Below are 25,014 nucleotides of genomic sequence, written 5' to 3' on the forward strand. Positions count from 1 at the left end.
ATAACAGAGCGCTGAGAGAGAAAACAACAGTTAGAGATTATATCTCGATACCCAACGTTATACATTACACAACATATGAAGAATTAACAGATGAATTCATTTTCATTGCTTATAATAGACAACAGGGGGCAATATACCATTTGAAAAAGACCAAATCACAATCATGATTCATTTTGTCTAGGTATTGTTGGGTAACACTTGACCAAGCACCGAACCAATTGAGATTCATTTTGAAGCTTTATAAAAGTAAAATTTAAACATTGTGTGTGTGTGTGCGCGTGTGCGTGTGTGGAGAAGCACAGAAAGTATTTATACATGCAAAGTCACGTGGAATTTTGCTGATAAAAGCATCACACTGTTAAATATTTTATTTATGAGCAGAATTTCAGACAAACTGAGATAAAATGACATTTAAACGGACCTCCGCTTATTCTGTATGATTTCACATTTCAAAAATCCACTATATTGATATAAATGTTCGCATACCAACGTGCGTACACTGGGAGCAAACTTGACTCTTGTTTCGGACCAAGCACCGCATGCCTGCTCGTAGCTGGGTGCTGCCTCCTGATAGGTTCAGCAACACGGACCGCCTCCTCTGACGTCAGGACGTCAGACTTCACAGTATAAATAATGGAGCTCTGCGCCATGAGGCTCAGGTTTAAGGATCAAACACAGAGGCGCAGTAATCCCGTGCTCTGAAATAACAGAGAAAAAAAGAGTCAAGTTTATTGAAACGTGATACCTAGTCAGCGTAATATTCATATTACTTTGTAAAAGCAGCCGCAGCCATGATGAACGGAGAAATTAATGGTTTCCACAACTCCCTGATCGAGGAGGACTGCTTCTTGTTCACCTCAGAGTCGGTGGGAGAAGGACACCCCGGTAAGGCTCGACACGCCGGCCTTTTCTGCTTCACATACCAGGCAGTTTTACAGCATTGTTTTAAGGTTGTGTCTTTTCTGCCTCTGTTTTTACTCGGTACTTGTAATTTTGAGTGTCTGTCTTGCATAAAAAGCTGTAAATATTTAAGGCAATTCTTTCCAGCCTCGCGGCTGTCGCGGGCCAGTGCTCAGAGCACGCGCTGCTACAAGCTAATGCTAGCTAGCTCATAAAATGCTGAGTCCTGTAGAGATTTTTCCCACATTGTGGACATGACTGGACACACAAAGGTTCTGGACGTATAATTTGATTTCAGTAAGCAGTGTTTAGCTTTGTGCCATAAGTAGGTTTATATCAAGGGTTGTTTCCGGTCTCGGTCTAGTTGCCCGCGCTGTCTCCTCCACCACATGTACAGCTGCTGAAATGGCGACTGTAACGATACACCGTGTCCCTTCTCTCCCCTTGCCTCAACCGTGACCAGACAGCATTATTGCAATTTCTCTCTCTTCAGTCATCTGATGCAGATGTATATCTTTTTGTGACCTTTTTTTCCCAGATAAAATCTGTGATCAGATCAGTGATGCAATCCTGGATGCCCATCTCAAGCAGGATCCAGATGCCAAAATTGCATGTGGTAAGACATGCTTTATTTCTCTCATTTTCATGACTGATGTATCTAAGATTTGCTTAAGACTAAAGCTCCTTTGTGCTAAATGGAGCAAATCGCTGCAATAATAATGGCTTTAAAGACTCAAAGGTGTATTTCTTACTCTTTTGCATCTGTCTTTCTAATGCAGAAACTGTTGCCAAGACCGGGATGATTCTGTTGGCGGGGGAGGTGACATCGCATGCTGTAGTGGATTATCAGAAAGTTGTACGTGAAACCATCCGTCAAATTGGATATGATGACTCATCCAAAGGTGCAGCATTTATTTTGTTTTTTTCTCCTTAAAGCTTTCCGTTTATAAGTGTAGGGGCTTCATCTGCAACTGTTCTCTATACAGGCTTTGACTACAAGACCTGCAATGTTCTTGTAGCTCTGGAGCAGCAGTCTCCTGACATTGCTCAAGGTGTTCACATTGATCGGAGTCAAGAGGACGTTGGGGCAGGGGACCAGGTAAGTAGTCGGTGCAAGATTTAGAGTTTTTTCTGAAGTATTAAATGCTTAAAGCTCACTTACGGTTGTTTTGTTTGTGTAGGGTTTGATGTTCGGATATGCAACCGATGAGACTGATGAGTGCATGCCACTTACAATTATCCTTGCCCACAAGCTGAATGCTAAAATGGCTGAACTGCGACGCAACGGCACACTCCCATGGCTCCGGCCAGACTCAAAGACGCAGGTAGAGTTCTCATATCATGAGCCTTTTGAGTATGCTCATCTAAAAATGTGAAATATTTGGTAACGGGTGTTAAAAGTTGTTCCATCTTCTGGCTGATGCTTGTCGTGGAAATTGATTTTGGAAGCCCTATTTAATTCATTTGCCTTCTTGCAGGTTACTGTGCAGTACCGTCAAGACCGTGGCGCCATGCTCCCTGTGCGAGTGCACACCATTGTTATCTCTGTCCAGCATGATGAGGAAATCTGCCTGGAGGAGATGAGAGATGCACTGAAGGAGAAGGTCATTAAGGCCGTTGTTCCTTCTGTCTACCTGGATGATGACACCATTTACCATCTGCAGCCCAGTGGGCGATTCGTCATTGGAGGGCCTCAGGTACACATCCCATCATGTGACTTGAATTTAACTAGGCATTCTGGAAGTTACTAACTGGGACACAACTTCTCTTCTCTACAGGGGGATGCCGGCCTGACTGGACGCAAAATCATTGTAGACACCTATGGCGGCTGGGGAGCCCATGGTGGTGGCGCGTTCTCCGGGAAGGACTACACAAAGGTGGACCGCTCTGCTGCCTACGCTGCACGCTGGGTGGCCAAGTCCCTGGTAAAGGCTGAACTGTGCCGAAGAGTGCTGGTGCAGGTAAGATGTGTTGCCAAAGTTTGCTGCTTCTCTCTTCAGAGTGAGGGGTTCCCAGAGGTTTCCGCCTGGTGTTTTGCGTGTTTTTTTTAATATATATATATGCTTGTTATAACATATGTGTACTATATTAGGTATCCTATGCCATTGGAGTTGCCCATCCACTCTCCATTTCTATCTTCCACTACGGGACCTCCCAGAAGAGTGAGAGAGAACTGCTTGATATTGTGAGGAAGAACTTTGACCTTCGTCCCGGAGTCATTGTCAGGTAATGTCAACCTCTGAGGCTTCCTGGGCCTGCTAGGGGAAACAAAGTATAGTATAGGAATGGGCCAGTATTAACATTTTGATTTAAGACAGTTTAGGGGTAATTTTTACACACTGAGAATAATTAGCATAATCTAATTGCCATGTTTTTTTTTTTATTATAAAATTGACAAGCATGTCTACAGCAGTTGAGATGGTGAAATATTTGATTCTTTGAGTATTCAGTCCCACAGAAGATTACTTTCTTTGCACTTTATAGAATTAAAAAAGTTGTAATGAACAAACATAAGCTTGCTAGTCAGGCTGTCTGCTCCGATACAGTCCACAGTTTTCATGCTGCATCAGCTTATCAGTTGTCGTCTCTAACAATATGCTGGCTTGATATGTGGTACATGTTTTGTTTCATCACAAGTATTTAATTTGAGTAGTAGTATTTTCAAGCGAATATTTTGTCTGTCTTGTAATCAAGGGACAGTGTTATGACTAAATTTCACCGTTTTTCTGTATAATCTTTGATATTGCACATATAGATAGAAATCTTTGTTTTTGTAAAATGGACAAGTGTGGTTTTTATCTGCAAGCTGGAGCTTCTATCTGAGGGGTAAGTGTTTGAAGATCCATTTTTTCATCTAAGTATCGGCCAGTTTCTTCATCGTGGGTCATAAGGCTCGACACTGGCATCTTTACCTTCTTGTGTGAGAATCAGTGTGTTTCAGTTTGAGTATGCGATTGGTGCTAAATATTTTGATTATGTATTCCAGGGAGCTGGATCTGAAGAAACCCATTTATCAGAAGACTGCAGCCTATGGCCACTTTGGCCGAGACTCCTTCCCATGGGAGGTGCCCAAAAAGCTCAAATACTAAACCTGTTAAGCTTTTCCCCCCAGGCTTGTTGGTGTATACTACAGAGAAGCCTCCAAGGTTCCAGGGGTGAAATGCACTTCTTTCTTTCCTCTCTCCTCCCCTCACTCTCACACAAATGACACATGACTCCCTGCCTCACTTGATTGTCTTGTTACTGTTTTCTGATGGCTGCGCAGTTGTGCAGGGTTCTAGGAGACCTCAGAAACTTGGTGTTTTAAAGGGTAGGATGGGTTCCATGAACTCATGCGTCGTAGTTCTTCATGTTCTCCTGTCTTGATGTTCCTTCGCTTTCTCGTTGTGATAGTTGCTGAGTAGCTGCATTCATTCGTTCTCCTTTGGCATTCCAGTCTCATCAGTACTGTGAGTCTTTGGTGTGATGTCACTGCGGTAGCATATCTGGCAATATGCGCTACCCTTAAGTTTCTGGTGCTACTGAATGTAAGGAGCCTGCATGACATCTAAACTTGCTTGGATGCCTAATTTAACTGATGGAGAGCCTTCACCTAACATGATCCCCTTTCAGTTCAGCTTCTTTAACATTCCTCCTCTCAGTTTTTGACACTTATTCCTGATCTGGTGTGTTTTTTTAGCCATATTCACTCATCTTTGTGGAGGATCCTGGAATAGCACAATTAAAATGAAAGGGTTGTTACTGTTGTCACTAAAAATGCTATGCATTGCAGGCTATGGGGAAAGCCAACTCCTAATCATACAGGCTCAACAGAGCATAAGGCCTCAAATTCCCCCACAGACCTTTGCTGTTTTCTGACGTAATACAGAAAAGTCAGAAGCTGCTATGTCACTGCTTTGGTCTGCAGAGGGTATCGGATATACTTGATAAGTATTGGGGAAAAGTAACTTGTTTATGCATTGAAATTCAATTTTATCAGTTTTTTTTATGGATCCCTTGTTTTTTTTCATGGTTTCAAAGTGGCTAAATATTCTTGTACTCCTTGAGTTTATTGATGGCAGGTGTAGCTACAGAGAAGCCTGTTTCACATCTTTAGCTCAACGGGGCGTGGTTTTTGCTGCAGTGTCTTATTGACCAGGAAATACAAACCTCAACACTATTTATTTGTTCTCTGAAACTCAGCGTGGATACAGAGAAGCTGATGTTTTAGAAGGCAGCTTTAAAAAGACTTGGAATTACTGAATTGTGAATTATTTTGACTTTCAGTGTTTGGCTTGAGGTCCCAGAGTGTTGTACAGAAAAGCTTTGGTCTGCCTCGACGCGTCACTGGCAACTGTAATGACTTTTACAGCTTATTTTTATTTCTGGATTGCAGAACTTATTTTTTAGGTGGGTTAGTTTTGAAATCCCGTTAAACTACCAGGTGTGATTCTTTGGCTCTTACCTATCCTCATTAATGTGGTGGCCTCATTTGGCTGGTGTGGTACAGAGAAACCAGCCGTGTTTACATGGCCATCACATGATCTGGATAGACTAAAGGTTTTGGTTTTGTTCCCTTTTGCCACTTGGTGGTCATCCCAATGGATACAGTAAGTGTAAGAGTGCCTTTCTTTTTTCTTTTTCCTCCACCCACTCTAATTTGCTTTTTCCTTCTCACCAACATGCATCCAACTTCCAGAGAAACAAGTAGCTCGTTCTGTAATGTGCTCCATGTCCAAATTGGATAGTTCCCTGATGCTCTGTAATAAAAAAAGCTATCCATCTTAAAAACTCTTGTCTGCTATTTTGTGTTTTAAGAGAAGTGTGGACATTTTTTGTAAACATTTCTGATCAAATTCTGATTTCAGTATTGAAATGCATAAGAACTGGGTTTAAGCTTGTTGCAAGCAAGTGTTTATTACAATAAAATGAACAGTTGAATCAAGTACAAAAGTATAAAGGAAACAAAAAATGGTTTCAGCAATAAATGACTGCATTATGTGCATGGTCCTTATTACAATATAGCTTATTTCCCACATGAAGTAAGGACTAGAAGGATGTTTTAGATGCTGCATTTCCAAATGTGTATAAACCTTTACCACATTCAGTTATTTTCACAGCTACTTAAAAGTTAGTTACATTTGAATACAAAAAAACTGTTATGAACTGAATAAAATCTTATTCAAAACATTTTCCATGGAAGCAACTGTAAAGGAAGTTGACTGTGAATAAAACAATAATGCTTTCACCTGTGCTTTTGTAGACAAGAAGAGGATCAATACACTATTTATCTGCATGATATGGTTGTCAAAACTTGCCTACATCAGATTTGAAGAACATCTGACATGCTCATTGATGATGGGTAAAGATTTTTCCAGTGATCATAAGATCACATCAGTGCAGATCAATATATTTGAGGTCAATACAACCTGAATACCATTGAAAGTTATCTTCTCAAAAACTCAACTGTTCTTAGAAAATGTTTGGCACAAGTGTCCGATCTATAATTCAGTCCACCACTAAGAAAAACTCGAGTCTAAACTTTGGCTCCTTTACAAACTGTCCATATTTCCTAGAATTTAAACACGAGCCAAGACCCAAACTCGCATAAGAAGATAAGCTAGTAGTGGTCAGTAGCTGGTTTTCCAAATATATGAAATAAAAGAGCAGACATATCATTTACTGTCCCAGTGGGGAAATTCAAGCAGCAAGATAATGTTTGGTGACATCAATGGTATTCAGTGCAAACTGGAGCTACATAATATTAACACAACAGTGCAGTATTTAAAATAAAAAAAATCTTCCTGTGTTTTCCATTTAGTCAATTTTTGTCATTTCTGGTGGATCGCTTCACTGGAGTTATACTTTTGTTCTGACTTTTTCAGGAATTCAATATTATGTAACAGAAGTTATCAAGACAACTGGCATGAAAATCTGGCATGACATGTTTAAATGAAGTGAGTACAAGAGCCTGTTATTGACAGCTGTGTGAAGTAGAATAGAAATGTGCTCTGAAACAAGTTTGAGCTGGTCCCACTAACCACTGATCGCCCAGGGCACGAACAAAGGTAACCGCTGTGGCAAACACATCAGGGGAAAAGTGAGCTTTGGGAAAATATCTTAAAATGAAGTTTCTCCAGACAACCAGTAGAGAAAATACTTGTTTTGAATTGACATTTTAATCACTTGCAGAACTTCTTCAAGTCAGTTCTTGTCACTGACTTGTAGAGGAAATGATTATGTAACTCTTGGACGTTGTCAAGAGTTACAACATAAAAGTTCGTGGTTGAAACACAACTTTTATGTATTTTTTGGGGGATTTTATGTGATAGATCAACAAAAAAAATCACTTAGAGTACATAAAGAATTGTTACAACTGCAAGTATTTTGTCTATACAAGCTTTAGACATGCAGAGACATTTTTGCGTGTGCTTAGAGTAAAAAGGAGGTGTGCAATTGTAAAATATTTTCAAATAACATTTAGTACTTTGTATTGCAAACAAAATCCAGATGTTAAAGTTTGTGGTTTTTAACATGACAAAACTTTAACAGATACAAAAACTCCAGCAAAGTACGCCGCATGTTGCCACATGTACGGTTGGTAGAAGCGCTCCAGTTGCACCATGAAGGACGGTTACAGCAGGGGTGCATTTTCATTCCCACCGGCTCAGTCTGATGGCTATATTTAACTGATACTGATGGCTTGGCTGGCGTGTCGCCCTTACTGAACCATGAATGGACAACATTCCTCACCACTACAACACGCTCCCAGCTGAAACACTCTGGGTGTGATAGTTTATCAAGAGCTTTGTGGTAAAACCTTAACACTGATAAAGATCCGGCTCTTTTGCTCTCACTCTGGTTGATCTTTAGTACACAGATAAAGGCTTTCGGACATCTATCTGTGTGTAATTAATCTACATTATGTGTCTCCATTAGTGATAAAGTTCTTGAAATAAATTGACTTTTGAGTAATATTATTTATTAAGGAGGAGGGGACATACTATGATCTGCTCTGTGTAGCCTCAGAGAAAACACTGAGAGTTTTCCCACATCAAAGTGGGCACCGCTTGCAGTATCCTCACATGCCAAGACCAAACAACCCGTTGTGAAAGCCAGATAAAATGACACTGAGGTTAAAAACTACTGCGGACTCGAGAGATAACATCTCCTGATATGTGTGCTATTCCCCACACGCAATGCAGCAGATTGAATGTGGAAGGGCAGAAGGTTGCCTGTTAAGCTGAGGTCAGTGGGATTTATTACACAGATTAGGTGACAGCTGATGCAATACCGCCGGAGCTTGCCGCTACTCTATTGTATTTTTTGGGGGCAGGAAACTAAAAGCAAACATGTAGTTTACTCCTCTAATGTTTGGCACAGAGGGGGGAAAAAATCACATGACTTCAAGTTTTGGCTAGTTTGTTGAAGCAGCAGTTTTAAAATTGAGATGTGGTCATCTGTTGACCCTATTATTTCTTCGTGTACATCATACATACACATCTGTTAGGTGCTAAGGATAGCAGATTTGATCTGACTCAAATGACTGTTTACACTCTTGAAACACTTTATTTGCTCTTGAGTTTGCAACCATCCTTTCAAGGACTTTACTATTTCGAATTCTAAGTGAAGGTTGAGTGGAAGGAAAAAGTGTGGCTGAAAAAAAAGCGCACAAGAGACGTGTAATCAGAGCTTTGAAGATTGTGAAGTAGAGGTCAAGTAGAGGATGACCCAAATATGTTGCTGTGAATAAACCAAGACTTCTTAAACGCTGCAGCTGATTACCTTCATACTGTGACATATTGATACAATAATTAAAGCAAAAGGAGCCATAACCATTTATTGAGTGCAGTTCTCTACCAAAAAAAATCCTCTCTTTTATGTAATTTCCCAATTATTTGAAAAAAAAAAAAAAAAAAAAATTGGTTTTCATTAAGTGGAAGCCTTGATCATCAAATTTTTACCAAAGCAAGCACTAAAAGTGTAACAAATCTACAAATAAGTTTCACTTGTATCATCAAATTCAGTTTATTGAGATAACGCAACAAATTAACCAACAAAAAGGTTACAACAGGAATAGAGCAAAAATGTACAGCGATTTGCTAGAGGGGTATGTTTCACGTTTTAACGAACACACTTTGACACATTGTTTCACCAAACTCCATTTTGCGCAACAAGACAAGTGCTTTGATGTCGGCTGTGAATCGCCTTTCTTGCATGATGTTAAACTGGCAGTCATTGAGAACTGGTGATGTGTGATTGGGCTATTTTCAACCAACTGAGAAGCTGCAAAATCACGAATGATTAGGTGAGAGCAGAGAACATGTGCCTGAGCCTACTCTGGTCTAAGTTCAGTCACGTGCAGAAGGAGGAATGAAAAGTGAACCGGAGAAGGGCGTCAACGCTCCAACGGGGGAGTGTGGCTGATGCACCAATGGCTTCGCAGACCCCACTTCTCTAGCCATGGGAAGACTTTACATAACATATCCTGACAGACCACATGGCAACAGGATGAAGTTAGCATATTTTCAGGCATTAACGAAACAATGAGTTAATCATCCTCCACAGTCTGAATCAATGCTGCCAGAAAGTAAAATCAGCTTTGTGTTTTCCCAGTGTTCGCTGATGGTACGTTCACTTATTTAAACTGTGTTTTCCATTTGCTGTAAACACAGTTTTATTAGTTTTGTGTTTCAACAAACAAATAAAAGAACATAGATCTGTGCATCATGCTGTTATATCACATTGCCTAAGTGGAGAATTAGTAAAAGGGAACAAAAAGTGTCTTCAGTGGTGTTATGCTTTACTTACTGTCATTATGGTCACCAAACATTTACACATCGGACAATAAGACAGTCAGAGCTGGCAGTTATGGTGATAGAAAAAGGCATAGCAACACAGAAGGAGGATGTTCAATGGTGAGACTGACCACTTTATTAGATTCGGTCCCCTCTTCATATTTGCTCTTCTAATTTAAAAAGAGTTATGCTGGCTACCCATTTTCTGCAGGTGACTTACTGTTCTGCTTAACAACACATGTTTATAGAGAAACTACGTAACTGATTGGAGTCATATAAGCCTGGTACGTCTTATGTTACGTACCTGTCTGGTTTCAGCTTGTTGGATCTGGCACAGATCAAAACCGGAAACAAACATTAATCACTCTGTGCAAAAGGTCACAAACGGAGTGAAAACATTATCACCCCACTGCCTCTGTTCATCTAGGAATAAAGTTCACACATAGATCTGGTTAAAATGTCCATGTGGACAGTAAAATGCAAGGAAAGCTATTAATAACTTTTTGAACTTTGACCTGAACATGATCACTCTGAATTGTGTCAGTAGCATGTTTCATAATTTGTGCATATTGGTTAGCAGAGAACAATGAATGGATGGTTTGATATCCAAAATTTTATTTTTTTGACAGTAAAGATCTGTAGAGTGCAATAAGATTTAACACATTGTAAATCCACCTTTCACCGCCGTTACAGCTGAAATGTATAAGCTGAATAGACAGAAATGTTTGCCCGTTTTTTCTTTATAAAATATTTCAAATCCAGTCACATTGAATGACTTAAGAAAAGTAATTTTTATTATCACAGGCTCTAAATTGAATTTAGGTCGGGACTTTGACTGGGCCACTCACATGCCTTTACTGAAGTATTCCATTGTTGCTCTGTATGAACGACTGGTGTTGATGCAGATCCTTCCTGAGGACCAGGATTAAAAAAAAATCTTAAAATATGACAAATCTTTGTCCCTCATGTTTCTGTTTGCTTGCTAATGTTCCCTCATAGAACATCTGGGTTCATATTGAGATCATAACACACAAGAGTTACTAATCAGGAGTCTCCAAAATTTGTTAAAAGATTTATTCAGGGGTGTCGGAGTAAAAGTGGATTTTTAGATTGAAACAATCTAAAAGCCATCACCTTTACTCTACATTTTATAAACAATTTCTAGTGAAAGTAGTGAAAGGAAATGTATTCTTCAACCAAGACCTATAGATCAAAAATTTGACCAGCAATTATAGAAATAATTTGAGACAATATAGAAGCAGGATAGTAGTAAAACTGACAGTTGCTGCCACCTGCTGAGGATTTCATGTAAGTCGTTTAACTCAGAAGATTTCTTGAGTCAAAGCTTATGTTTCTCAGAAGGAAACCTGCAAAAATGTCACCTCGACAAAATGAATGCAGAGTCACAGCTAAGGGTGGGCGAGTCAATAACAGGGAACATTATCCTGACTCTATTGGAAAACTATAAATGGCTTTTAAGCAAACGTAATCTTTTATTTAAAAAAAAAAATCAACTGTCAAAATGTGTCATAGTATCAAAAATAATGGTATTTTCACAACTCATAATAAATAACACAACTGGGAACTACAAAACAGAGTTGCCACCTAAACATAATGCTGTGGCCGCCACTAAACAAGACAAACTTCTCATTTTCAGAACCAAGACGTCGCTCATACACCGATGCTCCACAACAGGAATCTTTTCTTTCTTTTTTTTCTTACTGGTACAAAACAAAAATAGCAGATGCTTGTAAACAAATAAAACCAAGAACATGTTCATTTGATATTCATGTAAACCTACTGGAGTCATAAGTGCTTTTCCTTCTCCTTCTTAACCAACACATGGCTTGTCTTCAGGTCACCTCTGCCAAGTGTCACTGTAAATGACAGCGGGATCCTCGTTGTGCTCAAACCACACAAAAGCAGGAGCACAAAACTGTGACTGTAGCAGCTTTGTCTTTGAAATCGGCTGCTTGTGGATCCCCATCACCGGTTGTCTCGTCTTTTATCAATTTCCTTTCGAATTCGAACCGCCAAAGCTGCTCTCATTGCGGCGTCCAAGACGTTCTTCTCTGAAACACGCTCCACCACCTTCTCAGGCTTATCCTCCTTAGCAAAGAGAGAACAGGAGAAAATTTAAACCAAAGCAACAAGTAAAGTGACATACTTTCAGGCAAAAGAAACAAGTGTTCACCTTGTGCACCAAGAAAGAAGTGACGACTCCAGAGTCCTCCTGGTAGTCGAGCCAGAAGAGTTCTGTCCTGTGGATTTCAGTTTCTGTGCTCGACCCACTCTCATTCCACTCTTCGGGATCAGCACCGGTTTCTGGTTCTGAGCCACCTGGAAAATGATCAAAAACCGTTTTAGCCTTTCTCTGGGTGCAGTCACCATCAAACCCTGAAAAAAAATATCACAGATTACTTACGCCTTTGTCTCGGATGGTACACCTGGATGTCGGGTCGACGAGGTCTTCTAGGGGTTGTTGTGTGCCTCCGCCGCTGAAGCTCTTTAGCTTGCTTTACTTCTTTATCATAGTCATCTCTTAACACAACAAAGACATGGACAATGTTAACTGCATGACTGTTCAAAATTAAAACAAGTAAATGTTTCATTCAGTTAAAATTTAAATTAAACTTGTCTTCCTTGCGTACATACTTCTTTACACAATTATTTAATTTTAGTGGGACTGGTAATGTATTGCTATTTTTAACAGTGTTGCTGGGAAATTAAATCAGCATCCTTACAAACCTCCACAGGAGTAGGAAGAACTGTGTACTGTAATAACCATTGGTAGACGACTGCTCAGACCTTGTAAAAAACAACAGTGGACCAACACCAGCAGATGACATGTTTCATCTGTTGAAAACGTCACTGACGTCTCCATCAATGACTATGGAAACATCACTAATCCCCATATTAGGTGCCTCTGCACTGTTCGTCCAAACATTGGGTCCAAAACACAAAATTCCCAAACTTTCTTTTTAAAAGAGAATTCTGCACCACTGAGCAACAATTGAGTCATTTATCTCCTTAGTCAGGGTAAGATGCTTCAGATATAGTCTCTAGTTCAGGAAGAATAGGCAAAAGAACTGTGACATTTGTAGCCCACGTCCCAGATAAGTCTGTGAAAGCTGGCTCTTGTAGCACCGACTGCAATCCAAACACTGTGAATCCCCCCAAACTATTGAATGTTTTTTTTTTTTTGTCAGCAATCCTCCTACAATCACATTTATCTCTGTGGAATTTTTCCTACCTTACTTTTTCCTTGCACTGAACTTTCTATTAAAATTTTTCAGTAAAGTGCTCTGTGAGCAGCCAGCTTCTTTCGGTGCCTGACCCTTCCCCGTGATTGTCTAGGTCTAGAACATAGCATAGCATTTCTGTATAAGAAATATGTTTATGGTCTTATATAAAATTCAAATTTTCGTAAAATTTGAATTCTATGTTTTATTAGCTGTGTTAAATAGTTATCAACGTTAAAAGGACTTGTGGAATATACCACTGTGTGTAATGACTCTTTAAAACATCAGTTTCACATTTTAAAAATGCTGAAATTAATAAACATGTTGCTTAAAGTTTTCCAATTTATTTTTCTAAGCACACGAACCGTTCAAATTTACGTAATTTATACGCCTGTAGTCTTGAATTCAATTTGTCTTGAATCCGCAAGGCCTGCTCAGGCTTCCCTTATTGTATTCTGTTTTATATGTTAAACCTTTTGTTTTCAACCACTGACCAAGGACTTTTCTGTCCTTTCATATTATCTTTAACCTTCAATGTCAGAAGACAGGCTACCGTTACCCTGAAAGTACATATCGTAAACAATTAGCATTAGCTAACAGTGTTTGAGGAAATTACCTAGCAATTTGGTTCCTGCGGATATGGTGAAGGAAGCCGTGGTTCATGTCCAATCGACCACCGGGTTTGTATTTCAACTCATGCACTCCTTCGTCTCTTAAAATATCCATCTCGTCAAATAGTTTTTATATGAAATGTAGAATTTGTAACGTAATTATTACAAGAAATTTCAATCAAAGCTCTGACAAAAGCTAAGCAAGCTAGCTGCCCATAAATTGTTGTCCAATTATACCATTCCCTGAGTTCACACAGACTGGAAACTAATACTAAAATAAACCCCCCTGTAAAATTACCTATATCATTTAATATTAAATACAAAACAATATAGTAGTTGTATAAATAACTACATATTTTTGGTTCTGATACAACAACACAGTTAAACTTTAGCATAAAAAATATTTTAACACCGGGTTAGGTTTTTGTTAGCTCTTCCTGAGAGCTACGACGCACAGCCGCCGCGAGTTTCGATGTGCTTGTATTAAACCCATTCATGTGTCCCAATTAACTTCATCCTTTGTGTTTATGTGATATTAAGGCAGCAGAATAACGTATGAGATGATTTCTTTGAAGCGCGAGAGAGATAATGAGGAGGATGACGATGATCACGAAGACGGGGGTCAGTTTGTTTACTTCTAACGTTGGCGCAACGTTTGTTAGCCATCAGCTAAACAGATAGCTAGAGATAAAATATTAGTTGGATTATATGTAAGGTTTGGTTCAGTCGGACGCTGGAGACATTGTAGAATGTCTAATATAAAGACGCAAATTTTAAAAATATCTTTTTTTATATATAGTTATGCAGTTAGACTTAAAAACTATGTTAGCTAGCATGTTTAGCTAGCTGAGTTGTAGCGAAATGTATAGAAAGTTCAGTGACTTTGTAAAAAAAAAAAAAAAAATGACGTAGGATCTATTTTTCAGTTGCTGTCAAAAGAGGTCGAGGACGTGTAGGAGAAGACCGTAGAAGCCGCCACTGTCCTTATCTTGACACCATAAACAGGCAAGACTGAGTTTAATGAGCACAACCGCTAGCCCTCCATGCTAGTTAGCTCCATCCGTGGCCAACAGATTCCTCTCTGTTTATCCTTTAGGAGTGTGCTGGATTTTGACTTCGAGAAGCTCTGCTCTATCTCCCTTTCACACATCAACGTGTATGCTTGCCTCGTATGTGGGAAATACTTTCAAGGTAAACGATATGAACTGGACCTTACCTGCAGGGACAGAGCATCTGGACTGACTGTTGTGTTTTTCTTGCAGGCAGAGGTCAGAAGTCTCATGCATATACCCACAGTGTACAGTTTAGCCATCACGTGTTCCTCAACCTGCATACCCTCAAGTTCTACTGTCTGCCAGATAACTATGAGATCATTGACTCTTCCCTAGAGGACATTACGGTGAGTGAAGTTATACCATATCATTTTGATTCTATGAGAACCATCACTTCCATCCATCACAATTGGCAAGGATCATATCCCTGACTCCATTGTCTCCCAGCCTGGTTTTTGACCATATGACCAGATAGAAATTTAGAGGCATGGCAAAAACAAAAGAGGTTGATTAGCAGTGTTTCCCAACATCTTATGAACAGGACATGTTCCTGTGGACTATTGACTCTGCTTACCAGAAATTGACCTGTTAGGGGTCTCTTTAGATTCATTGTAGTGTTTGTTCAATTTGTTGTCTTTCCTCATTTAATATTTTACTTAACTAATTTTCCACCTTCTCTCCATCAGTATGTACTGAAGCCGACTTTCACCAAGCAGCACATTGCGGCACTGGACAAGCACGGTAAGCTGTACAGAGCCTACGATGGAACGACTTACCTGCCAGGCATCGTGGGGCTCAACAACATCAAAGCCAACGACTACGCCAACGCGGTGCTACAGGTATTGATGTGCGATTCTCTAGATTTTGACGCTGGGATAATATCAAGTGATATAAAAAGTTTATATTTATCTCTCTAGGCTTTTTCAAATGTTCCACCTTTGCGAAACTACTTTCTGGAGGAGGAAAACTACAAGGATATCCGCAGACCACCGGGGGACATCATGTTCCTCCTGGTCCAGAGGTTTGGGGAGCTGATGCGCAAACTTTGGAATCCGAGAAACTTTAAGGCGCACGTGTCCCCACATGAGATGCTGCAGGCCGTCGTGCTGTGCAGCAAGAAAACCTTTCAAATTACTAAGCAGGGTATTTCATCTGTACTCAACCTGGCTTCTAAAACCTTTTGGTATTGGGGATGAGGTTGTTTTGCTGATGTTTTTTTTTTTTTTTTATTGCATGCAGGTGATGCTGTAGACTTCATGACATGGTTCTTGAATGCCCTGCATGGAGCTCTTGGAGGCACAAAGAAGAAGTCATGTGAGTAGGAGACGATTCAGAAAATTTTGGGCACCATATCGACGTTTTACAATTTCTGTTGGAAACAGATTGTGCTGTACATTTTAATAAAAAATAAATAAAGTGCATTAATGGTGAAGTTACTATAGTTTTTTTTTTTTTAAGAAAATGTTTTACTTTGAGTGTTAAATAGGTTGTTTCTCTATTCTGTCCTCACAGCAATCATCACAAAAGTTTTTCAAGGCTCCATGCGAATCTTCTCTAAGAAACTTCCACACCCAGATTTGGTATGTTTTCAGTAGTATTGGAGCTATCTAAGTATTTAAATATCATCTTCTAATATCATCTTTTCAAAACTTCACAGCTGCCTGAAGAAAAAGAGGCGCTGCTTCTCACAGAGGAGTACCAGGAGCAGATGTCTGAGTCCACCTTCCTGTTCCTGACCCTTGACCTCCCGACAGCTCCTCTCTACAAAGACGAAAAGGAGCAGCTGATTATCCCTCAGGTTCCTCTCTTCAACATCCTTGGCAAATTCAATGGCAACACTGAAAAGGTATGGAATGTAATGCCCTCATTTATAACAAAGAAAAGCTTTACTTCTTACTATTAATGCTACAAAGCATGTCTAATTACATTAAACACTAAAGCTAAGAAAGTAAACATTTCCACTTTGCATTCAGGAGTACAAAACCTACAAAGAGAATTTCCTCAAACGGTTCCAGCTGACCAAGTTGCCACCTTACCTCATCTTTTGCATCAAAAGATTCACCAAGAACAACTTCTTTGTGGAAAAAAACCCAACAATTGTCAACTTCCCAATCACGTACGTTAATTAAAAAAACGGGACAAAACCTGTACTTGTTTTTTTTTTTTTCAATAAGTCCAACATATATTTTCTTTTTAGAGCAAATATTAACTTATTACTGAACTTATTAATGCTGACATTTCAATGCTGACATCCACAGCAACGTAGACCTTTCTGAGTACCTCACAGAGGAAGCTCAAGCTACAGAGAAGAATACTTCCTATGACCTTGTTGCAAACATTGTGCATGATGGAAAACCAACTGAAGGGTCCTACAGAATACATGTCCTGCATCATGTAAGTTGCTGCTATTTACATTTAACATTATTGGCTGAAATCGAGGGAAAAATGTTTTTGTATATTGTTCCTCGTCTTTCTAAAGATGCTGCTCTTTAGTAGAGGGGCAGATAATGACTTGATGGATGGATGTTTCTTTTCCCCCCTCTGCTTGAGTAAATTCTCATCATCATAAACCTCGGCTTGGAAGTTCTTGTTTTTGCAGCTGTGCAGGATCATAGGAGGACAGTAAAATAGCAAAATATGATTTTTAAAATCCCATCCTCTCTCTCTCTCTTTAGCAACTATATGCTAAAGAGTCGCATTGGAAAAATGTTTTTGTTCAGGAAAAGGGTTTTGTGGAGGATTTTTTCCAAATTCACAGTAACTGCACCCTTCTTAAAATGAATACACTAAAGGTGTAGTGTTTGGACTCAAGTGTTTTGATTGGTTTAAGATGCAACAGATTACACGTCCTATGGGATTTTCATTGAAGTGATTTAAAACCCCGTTTTTCATTTTATCTTTTACACTGTTTAGGATTTTACTCAAGGACCAAACTGACTGATCAAAAATACTGCTTTACCAAAATAATTTTTCATGACTGTGTGTGTGTGTGTGTGTGTGACCAGGGGACGGGGAAGTGGTATGAGATGCAAGACCTGCAGGTGATTGACATTCTCCCCCAGATGATCACATTGTCAGAGGCCTACATCCAGGTCAGTCTGACACATTTATCCTTTAATTGTGTGTTTGAAAAATTGTAATTTAAAGTAAAATTACCAGAAACTCAAAGAAGAATCAGACATTTCATAACAATAAAAGCATGAACTGGATCTTTGTGTACAAATATTGTATTAAAACATTGAGAAATGGCTTTTGCTCAACTGGAATTACAGCTGTGGAGGCTCTGAACATATGAGGAAAAAAATGGTAAATTACAAAAAAAAAGGCTTTAATTTGTTTTATTTTTCTGATTTGGGATAAACCATGTAGAATTTATTACAAAATATAGTAAACATCTGCTTAATAAAGTAGTAGTTATCAAGTGCTTTTGGCAAGAATACTATATCTTCTTGCCTGGTCATCTGCTTTTTTAAGTTCAATCAGGGACATTGCGCAAAAACATTTATAAAAGATGGTTTAGCTTAAGATTTAGCTTGACTAGCTAGCAGGACAAGACTGATAAAAAATTGTAAATTATCTGTGAGGTATTTTAATATGTCCTCTAAGGTTTCCGCTGAGCCTCCTTAGGCATTTTTTGTAAAAAAAAAAAAAAAATATATATATATATATATATGTACAAAAACAGTGCAGGTGCAAAGTAAAACTGCAAATTTCTTTGCTGATAACTTATTTTTCCCCCTCATTTCTAACAGATTTGGAAAAGACAAGAGAGCAGTGACACAAACAACCACAGGGGGGTGTAAGTGAGGCACTCACAGCTGTTAGTTTTGTAATCATTCTGGGAATCAGCTAAATATTTAAGCGACTGGAAGAGAAAACAAAATGAATAAAGTGGCAGAAGAACCCGAGGACATTCAAAGGCACGGCGCAAAGATATGTTAAAACCTCTATGTTCTTTTGTACTGTTTTATGTTTTTACTATGTGGATGTTTCTTAATAAACCAGTTCTAGGATGTGCGTCTTTGTGTAAATTAAAGTGTAATAACACAACATTTACTCCCATTTTTAGACTTTTATTTGTATGGCATCATTTGCATTTCGAAAAGTCGTCAGAAGAGCAAAGAAATGAGATAACAAGGAGCCCTCCATCTGAATTATACGAGAAAACATGAATGTTTCTTGCCGACAATCAGAAAAGATGTTGCCATTTTGTCTTTACATTCATAATGACAGAGATAACCTCATACACAGCAAAACATGCAGAAAACGATAATTCACACAGTGCAAGTATAAATATTTCTCAGTTTGTTTGACTGGAAGGGAAATGGCTAGGTTCAAAATCAGTACAAGTGGTTGAATTACATTTACAGAACATTTAACAATTTCAGTGCATTACACCTTTTCAAAGGAGGTCAAGGTCTCCAGATGTGAACCTCACAAGGTTCTAATTCTTCCACATGTAATTCTCACAGAAGACCTGGTTCTGCAGATTTAAAGAAAAGAAAATAATCCACAAATCAGTATTTAGACATTTCTTCAGTTAATAGGAAAAATGGCCCAGTCCTACTTTTAGCTCATGTGCCTGACAAGCAAAAATTTAAACCTGACTGCAAATGTTTGTGTATTTATTGGGATATTACGTGGCAGACCAACACAGAGTAGTTGTAATTGTGAAACAGAAGGAAAATAACATTTAATAGTTTTTTCTGCAAAAATCTGCAGTGTGGCATGCATTTGCTTTCAGTGCTTTAAGCTGCAATTAACTGCCTTTAGTATCTATTTGAAATGTAAAGTCACATGCTCTGCTCATTTTATACATGTAAAATGCTGCGCAGCAACACATAAACAGCATGGTCCACAATGTTTAGATGTCTGAAGAGAAAGTAAAACACTTCTTTTGACTTCCTAATCATGTTTTACCTTGTGCAGGTCTGTCATAAAATCCAAAATAAACTACATGGAAGATAGTGGTTGTAACATGAAAACATTTGAAATTTAGGATTTTACTCACACCCTGATAGGTGCTTATTGCTTTAATCTTATTTATATGCAGCTAGCTGAAGATATATATATATATATATATATATATATATATATATACACACTGAAGTATCAAAATGATCTATAACGGGAAGGTTGATTCAGTAAATGTTTAGGACAGATTACCTTTTTTATTCAGTCCGGTACACGAGCAAAGTCTGGGCAAGCTTTGAAACTCGTTTTACTTAAACTAAGATCAGAAGTCAACACTAAAAACACAGTGTAATCATTTAAATGGTTGATTTGTACTTACCCCACACTCCTGAGCAGTGTTTATGTTTTTGCACCAGTAGTTTGGTCCCCAAGTACAAGGATTATTTCCCAGTGGCTCCAGCTTCTTTGATGAAATGCACAGACCAGTTTTCTGCAGGGGGAAAAAAAAAAAAATCCCAAAACTATATAGATGAAAAAAAAAAGGTGTTAACTGCAGAATGAATTTCTCCCTTTCTTGCCTTTTGAGAAAATGACAGATACCATTTGTGACCGTTATCTTATTCTTACTTCGCAAACACGAGGAACATCCATTTGGTTTCCCAAAATCTTCTGCAGCTCAGGCCCGTGGATTCTGGTGAAAGCATCACACTGAAAAGAGAGTTCAGAGGTTAAAACGAAGCAGTAAAGCAACTAATAAGAACTCTACGATGACTAAAATCACTAAGATTACTTAAGGTTTTTGGTATTATTTGACAGATGTCAGCAGTCGCTGGAACTCAGACCTTAGGGATGGCTTTGGGGTGGAGAGCACACACAGACTGGAGGAAAGCAGACGTCTGAGGCTCGGTGGCGTTCAGCCCCAGGTGCAGACGGCTCAGAGCAGCCAGCGTTTGGCAGGAGTCGCAGTCAGAGGTCAGGTCCACTTCTGGGAAGAACACCACAGCACTGACCAGAGTAAGCTTTCAGAAAACCAAAGAACAGTGATCAGTGGACCAAGAAGGTCACTGTTTTTATAGAATTTACATCGCGTCGGGGGAAATTTGGCCCACTTGCCAAATGTTCTCCTTTGGGATTTTCCGATTCTGCTTTCTAGTGATTCAGATCTTAAAACAGGAGAGGCCCTCAACATAACACTGCCTCCACTGTGTTTGACTTTATGATGTTCTTCTTCCTAAAAGCAGTGCAGCTTTCACACCTAATGAAACAGTATACTCACGTTTACAAAACGCACCAGCTTCATCTCGTCAGTACACCGAATATTTTAAATAAAATTTTGCATGATGTGTTGGTTTTGATCTCTTTCTCTTTCGTGGTTTTTAGATCCTACTGGCCTAGGGGTAATGTGTAGCTTCTGAAAAAGCACCAACTGTAAACGATCGCCAGGGAAAGAGATGGTGTTGATGGAGCTACTGTGAACTGTATGTTTTTCTGTCAACAGTCGAAGTTGTAGGATTGGTTATAATCAGGATTATATTGTAACTCAATCAGACCCAGTGATCGGATTGCTTTGGATAGATTTGAATTATTTTAAATGAATTTTGAATAAATAGGATTCTATGTTGTATATGAATTAAATCTGTTTGTCTTATAAAGGGGCTTGAGAGTTCTTTGTGAATGACGTTGTGAAATGACTTCATATAAATTTGGCTCCAACATATCAAAGGTAGAGCCAAAGTGTCTCCAAGTGATCCTCATTTTAATTGAACGAATCCATTCCAGAGAGCTTGACTTGATAACATGAAACCAAGTTGCGTCAGATGTGGAGTCAAAATGACCTACAGGAGATAAAAACGAAAACGCCTAACTGACCTGCAGCCGGCTGCGGCTCAAACAAGCAAAGGTGCAACAGAGAGCAGATGGTGTGTGGTGCAGCCGACGTCAAAAGGAACTCAACGATCTCCGCTCCGTATTTGTCCACAAAATCGTCGCATTGGTCCTTATATCTGGACGGTATCAGATCACAGACCTCTTCCATGAGCTTCTTCAAAGTTTCCTGCAGGTTGAGAGTGAGAAGATAATGACCCTGCTGCTTTAAGTGTGGGCGGGTGGAGATTATTATACCAGTGGAAAATGAAAGTATCACCTCAGTCATATTTTTAGGCAACATTGTCTCCAGCTTCTTGATAACCATCAAACACAAGGTGCAAACTGGGTTGAATACATCCTAGAAAGAGGAAGAAGGCACCGGTTAACCATTTATAGGGAAAACCATGGTTTCACTTCTTCTGCCAGTTTCTCTTCTTCTTCTGCTTTCTCACACTGACATGGACTTCAGAGCCAAGCGCAGAGCCGGCCGTGTCTTTACTGGGGACATGATGAAGCTGCGCTTGTCTGTCCTTGCGGGTGGCGCAAAGTCCAAAAACCTCACAGATCTCCTCTGGTTTCTGTTAACACAGAGGCAGTGTTTGGTATTATAAAACAAACGAAATGTACACACAAAAACACAAGTAAGGAGAGGTGAAACTCACCCACTGACTGGATGTTTGCTGCAGGATCTTTGGCAGGTAGATTTTCACCTGTGACTCACATTCTGACGCCTGTTCTTCAGGGAGATGGCGGCACAAACCATGCAAGGCTTTAAATACAGTCACCTGCGAAAGTGTGATAGATAGTTATGCAGAAGTGAAATCGTAGTGCCTCCAAAAAATATGACTGCATATGTTTTGTCACTTCACATCATCCAGCATTATTGCATTTTTGTTTTAATCAGGATTTTGTATTTTACGCAGCACAAAATTGGGAGGCAAAAAGGTGTAGCATCTGTATTGAGCCATCATTATCTCTGATTTTAATTTCAATGAATTTTTCATCACATTGATGTTTGCATGTGTAAATGAATGTATTTTGATATTTACCTACAGCGATGGAGCCTTATTTTAACCATTTTTAAACCAGCTGGCTCCTTACCTTGGTGTCTCTGCTGAAAACCATGTTGGCGGACAGCTGGATGATCTGACTGCATTCTGGACACACACCCTGTGTCCGGGGAAAAACAGACCACTAAGACCAGCTTATTAATAAAGTTTGCAATATGTCGCAATGAAGGTCGGGTCTTCCTACCAGAGGTTTTTGTCCAGTAGAAGAATCGAAAATAAATCTGGAGTCTCCTGTAGAGCGAGGAGAACACAGAGTGAAATCGATGATGCAGAAAAACATTAAACATTTTTTTTTAAGCGATATAACATCAGTATAGATGGCTGGGTTTTTGCAGGTATTGTTCAGCTCGATCAGTAAACAGACAATAAATGGCGACTGATTGTGTGTCAAGCGCGGAGCAGACATTAAAACCTCACCGGAACACAGAGACGCAGCCAGCACCAGCAGCACGAACCCCGAAGCAGACATGCTTGGAAGGACAGACGGAGATTGACAGACAAGCTGATGTTTTCTTTAGAGAAACAGCAGCTGTGTTACTGATCGACCGGAAATTCAGCACGACAGCCTCACCCTATCAGAGCGCGGTCCGTAATGCGCAGGCGCTCTAGTGAACAATAGCATAGAGAGGACAAGGAACACGAACGTTGTGATAAACTGGGGAACATAATAATAATAATAAAAAAAATAATAATAATAAAAAATTGTTTCATATGATTTATATATATATATATATATATATATATATATATATATATATATATATATATATATATATATATATATATATATATATACAAACGATATATATATCGTTTGTAACGATATATATATACATATATATATAAACAATGTCTTCATTTTACAGACAGCCCTCAAAAATCACCGCTAGATGGCAGCAGAGTAAGGAAAACGTTTTGTTGGGTTATCTGCACCCAACAAAAGGTTGGTTGGTTAAATTAACTTAATGTTAATTTAAGAAATCCACATTCAGCTGTAAATGAACCTACGTGACCTGAAGACACCATTCCCAATCTCTAAAATACAATGTTCTGGGATGATCAAGCTGTTGTTTACTCGGAACACAGTCATTGAATTCTAATGCAAATACTGCAAATAATAACAAGCAATATCATTTTGAAGCACCTTTTATACTACTGAGGACCTATTTACTGACACCTCTGGTAAAAATATGTAGATATTTTATTACTGAAATATGATTTGAACTGAAAAACATATTATCCCAGTGAGGAGGAAGAAAATCCCATACAAAGAAAAATGTTCCACACAATTTCTTGTTGCACAATTCATGGCACCCTTAGAAATGCCCTCCAATTAAATGAAGGATTGTTTATTTATTTATACTTTTAAACTTTTTAAAGTTGTGTTAGGATTTTCTGCTTCACAAACATAGCAAGTGGAGTTTTCTAAAATTTAACCGGGACATTAACTGGAATTTTGTGCTTTAATCCAATCCACTGTTGAGTTTTTTTTCGACAACAAACATGGAGTTTGGTGTGAAGAAAAGGTTGATTAAAAGCAACTCCTCAGTGTTAGGTTTGGTGAGGGATTAGTGATGCTGTGGGCTGTGTTCTCTTCTATCAGCACTGAAACTTTGGGAATAGCTAAATATGGTCTCATGAACCTTTTGAAATATTTGGGGTGAAAAAAAGGGTTGGGTTTACCTTGCAACCTAAAAATAGCTCATCAGACAAGAAGTTTTCCTTTGCCGGTCTGAAGCTTACTTTGTCTTCCATATTCTCGGTAATTCATAATTGTTTTGCAATTATAATGTGCAGGTCATGTCTAATTAGTGCTTCTTGTCAATGATGCTGCAGTGAGGAGGTGTGTCCGTTCTATTTTCGGTTAAAACATTCCAGCTCATTGTTGCATGTCCAAAAACTCAAATACAGGAAGGACAAAAACATTGCACAAAGAATTTTGATCAGTAATATGTTACTGAACTGCTATGTTAATATGACAATATCTTATTGTCTCCTGATTACTGGAAATCAGTTTCCTGTTAAAATGAAGTTTTCACTCCCAGAAGAATGAAGGCACATTGCCAGAGAGTAATTTAATCCTAAAAATAACACCATTTTCTTAAAACTGTTTTTTTTTCATCCTGACTGGGAACCTCTTAAAAGGTGTGTACTGTCACTTTACAACCGCAGCGTAAAAACCAACACCAAGCAGCACATAACTGTGAACTGGGATTAAGTGAGTAAATCCCCTCACAAATCCTCATCTCAATCGTCTGTAAAATTATCAGAGATTCAGCTATTCTCACAGTTTTTCCTGGTCACCTGATCCACGTTAACTGCTGCCAGCTTATTTCTTTAAATCCAATGATCTCCTTAATCTTTGACCAAACACACAAAAAGGTTGTAGCGTGATAAGCCGCGGCAACATGAGCATTGTGTGTAGAAGATAATTAGAAGTTTAATTTCTCATGTGAAATTAAGATACTTTTCAGGTATCTTAAGTTGGAGATACCAACTCCAACTTGGCTGCTCAAAAGAAACGTTTTCTTTTGAGCAGCCAGTTCAATCTATTTTATTTGAATTTTATCGCAGACCAAATC

The 25,014-nt window shown here is 38.9% G+C and overlaps 4 protein-coding genes across 6 annotated transcripts; 2 read left to right on the forward strand and 2 right to left on the reverse strand.

Moving 5' to 3' along the window:
- Nucleotides 1–647: 647 nt before the first annotated feature.
- Nucleotides 648–5,670, forward strand: mat2ab (methionine adenosyltransferase 2Ab). The gene is made up of 9 exons (XM_015006729.2): nt 648–885; nt 1,439–1,516; nt 1,680–1,802; nt 1,887–1,999; nt 2,082–2,225; nt 2,379–2,597; nt 2,679–2,861; nt 2,993–3,126; nt 3,887–5,670. The coding sequence occupies exons 1-9, from the start codon at nt 792–794 to the stop codon at nt 3,987–3,989; spliced, it is 1,191 nt and encodes a 396-aa protein (XP_014862215.1). The 5' UTR covers nt 648–791; the 3' UTR covers nt 3,990–5,670.
- A 5,066-nt stretch (nt 5,671–10,736) lies between these two features.
- cunh2orf68 (chromosome unknown C2orf68 homolog) lies at nt 10,737–14,835 on the reverse strand. 2 transcript variants are annotated; one of them, XM_015006734.2, is made up of 4 exons: nt 14,747–14,835; nt 12,103–12,218; nt 11,872–12,017; nt 10,737–11,786 (listed from the first exon to the last, which is right to left on the reverse strand). In XM_015006734.2, exons 1-4 carry the CDS (start codon nt 14,761–14,763, stop codon nt 11,664–11,666), a joined length of 402 nt encoding a protein of 133 aa, XP_014862220.2. In that variant the 5' UTR covers nt 14,764–14,835; the 3' UTR covers nt 10,737–11,663. The 2 variants fall into 2 exon arrangements, with proteins under 2 accessions (XP_014862220.2, XP_014862219.2); XM_015006733.2 differs by lacking the exon at nt 14,747–14,835 and adding an exon at nt 13,536–14,079.
- Nucleotides 13,535–18,595, forward strand: usp39 (ubiquitin specific peptidase 39). Its single transcript, XM_015006727.2, has 14 exons — nt 13,535–13,599; nt 14,071–14,151; nt 14,457–14,535; nt 14,627–14,721; nt 14,793–14,929; nt 15,269–15,421; nt 15,500–15,725; nt 15,822–15,896; nt 16,095–16,162; nt 16,240–16,428; nt 16,556–16,698; nt 16,841–16,976; nt 17,588–17,674; nt 18,335–18,595. The coding sequence occupies exons 1-14, from the start codon at nt 13,581–13,583 to the stop codon at nt 18,383–18,385; spliced, it is 1,539 nt and encodes a 512-aa protein (XP_014862213.1). The 5' UTR covers nt 13,535–13,580; the 3' UTR covers nt 18,386–18,595.
- A 39-nt stretch (nt 18,596–18,634) lies between these two features.
- On the reverse strand, nt 18,635–23,010 carry sftpbb (surfactant protein Bb). 2 transcript variants are annotated; one of them, XM_088008852.1, is made up of 11 exons: nt 22,850–23,010; nt 22,617–22,663; nt 22,464–22,532; nt 22,025–22,147; nt 21,821–21,940; nt 21,640–21,720; nt 21,366–21,549; nt 20,339–20,481; nt 20,124–20,204; nt 19,876–19,986; nt 18,635–19,065 (listed from the first exon to the last, which is right to left on the reverse strand). In XM_088008852.1, exons 1-11 carry the CDS (start codon nt 22,899–22,901, stop codon nt 19,027–19,029), a joined length of 1,050 nt encoding a protein of 349 aa, XP_087864978.1. In that variant the 5' UTR covers nt 22,902–23,010; the 3' UTR covers nt 18,635–19,026. The 2 variants fall into 2 exon arrangements, with proteins under 2 accessions (XP_087864978.1, XP_014862217.2); XM_015006731.2 differs by having other exon boundaries at nt 22,464–22,538.
- Between the last annotated feature and the right edge of the window lie 2,004 nt (nt 23,011–25,014).

The sequence above is a fragment of the Poecilia mexicana genome, unplaced genomic scaffold, assembly GCF_051168715.1.
Source record: "Poecilia mexicana isolate PSO_F unplaced genomic scaffold, ASM5116871v1 scaffold_9, whole genome shotgun sequence".
Classification (NCBI taxonomy): Eukaryota; Metazoa; Chordata; class Actinopteri; order Cyprinodontiformes; family Poeciliidae; genus Poecilia; species Poecilia mexicana.

Excerpts from the sequence above, each read along its gene's own strand:
- sftpbb (XM_015006731.2), bottom strand. The coding sequence starts at position 22,901 with ATGTCTGCTTCGGGGTTCGTGCTGCTGGTGCTGGCTGCGTCTCTGTGT. Across the intron at positions 21,550-21,639 it reads TGCCTAAAAATATGACTGAG|GAAACTTTGAAGAAGCTCAT; the intron begins GTGATACTTTCA and ends CTCAACCTGCAG. Across the intron at positions 19,066-19,875 it reads ACACTGCTCAGGAGTGTGGG|AACCAGGTCTTCTGTGAGAA; the intron begins GTAAGTACAAAT and ends TTAAATCTGCAG.
- mat2ab (XM_015006729.2), top strand. The coding sequence starts at position 792 with ATGATGAACGGAGAAATTAATGGTTTCCACAACTCCCTGATCGAGGAG. Across the intron at positions 1,517-1,679 it reads AGATGCCAAAATTGCATGTG|AAACTGTTGCCAAGACCGGG; the intron begins GTAAGACATGCT and ends TTTCTAATGCAG. Across the intron at positions 2,000-2,081 it reads ACGTTGGGGCAGGGGACCAG|GGTTTGATGTTCGGATATGC; the intron begins GTAAGTAGTCGG and ends TTGTTTGTGTAG.
- usp39 (XM_015006727.2), top strand. Across the intron at positions 15,726-15,821 it reads CTTTCAAATTACTAAGCAGG|GTGATGCTGTAGACTTCATG; the intron begins GTATTTCATCTG and ends TATTGCATGCAG. Across the intron at positions 17,675-18,334 it reads TGTCAGAGGCCTACATCCAG|ATTTGGAAAAGACAAGAGAG; the intron begins GTCAGTCTGACA and ends CATTTCTAACAG.
- cunh2orf68 (XM_015006733.2), bottom strand. The coding sequence starts at position 13,645 with ATGGATATTTTAAGAGACGAAGGAGTGCATGAGTTGAAATACAAACCC. Across the intron at positions 12,018-12,102 it reads GTACCATCCGAGACAAAGGC|GTGGCTCAGAACCAGAAACC; the intron begins GTAAGTAATCTG and ends ATCATTTTCCAG. Across the intron at positions 11,787-11,871 it reads CTTCTTTCTTGGTGCACAAG|GAGGATAAGCCTGAGAAGGT; the intron begins GTGAACACTTGT and ends CTCTTTGCTAAG.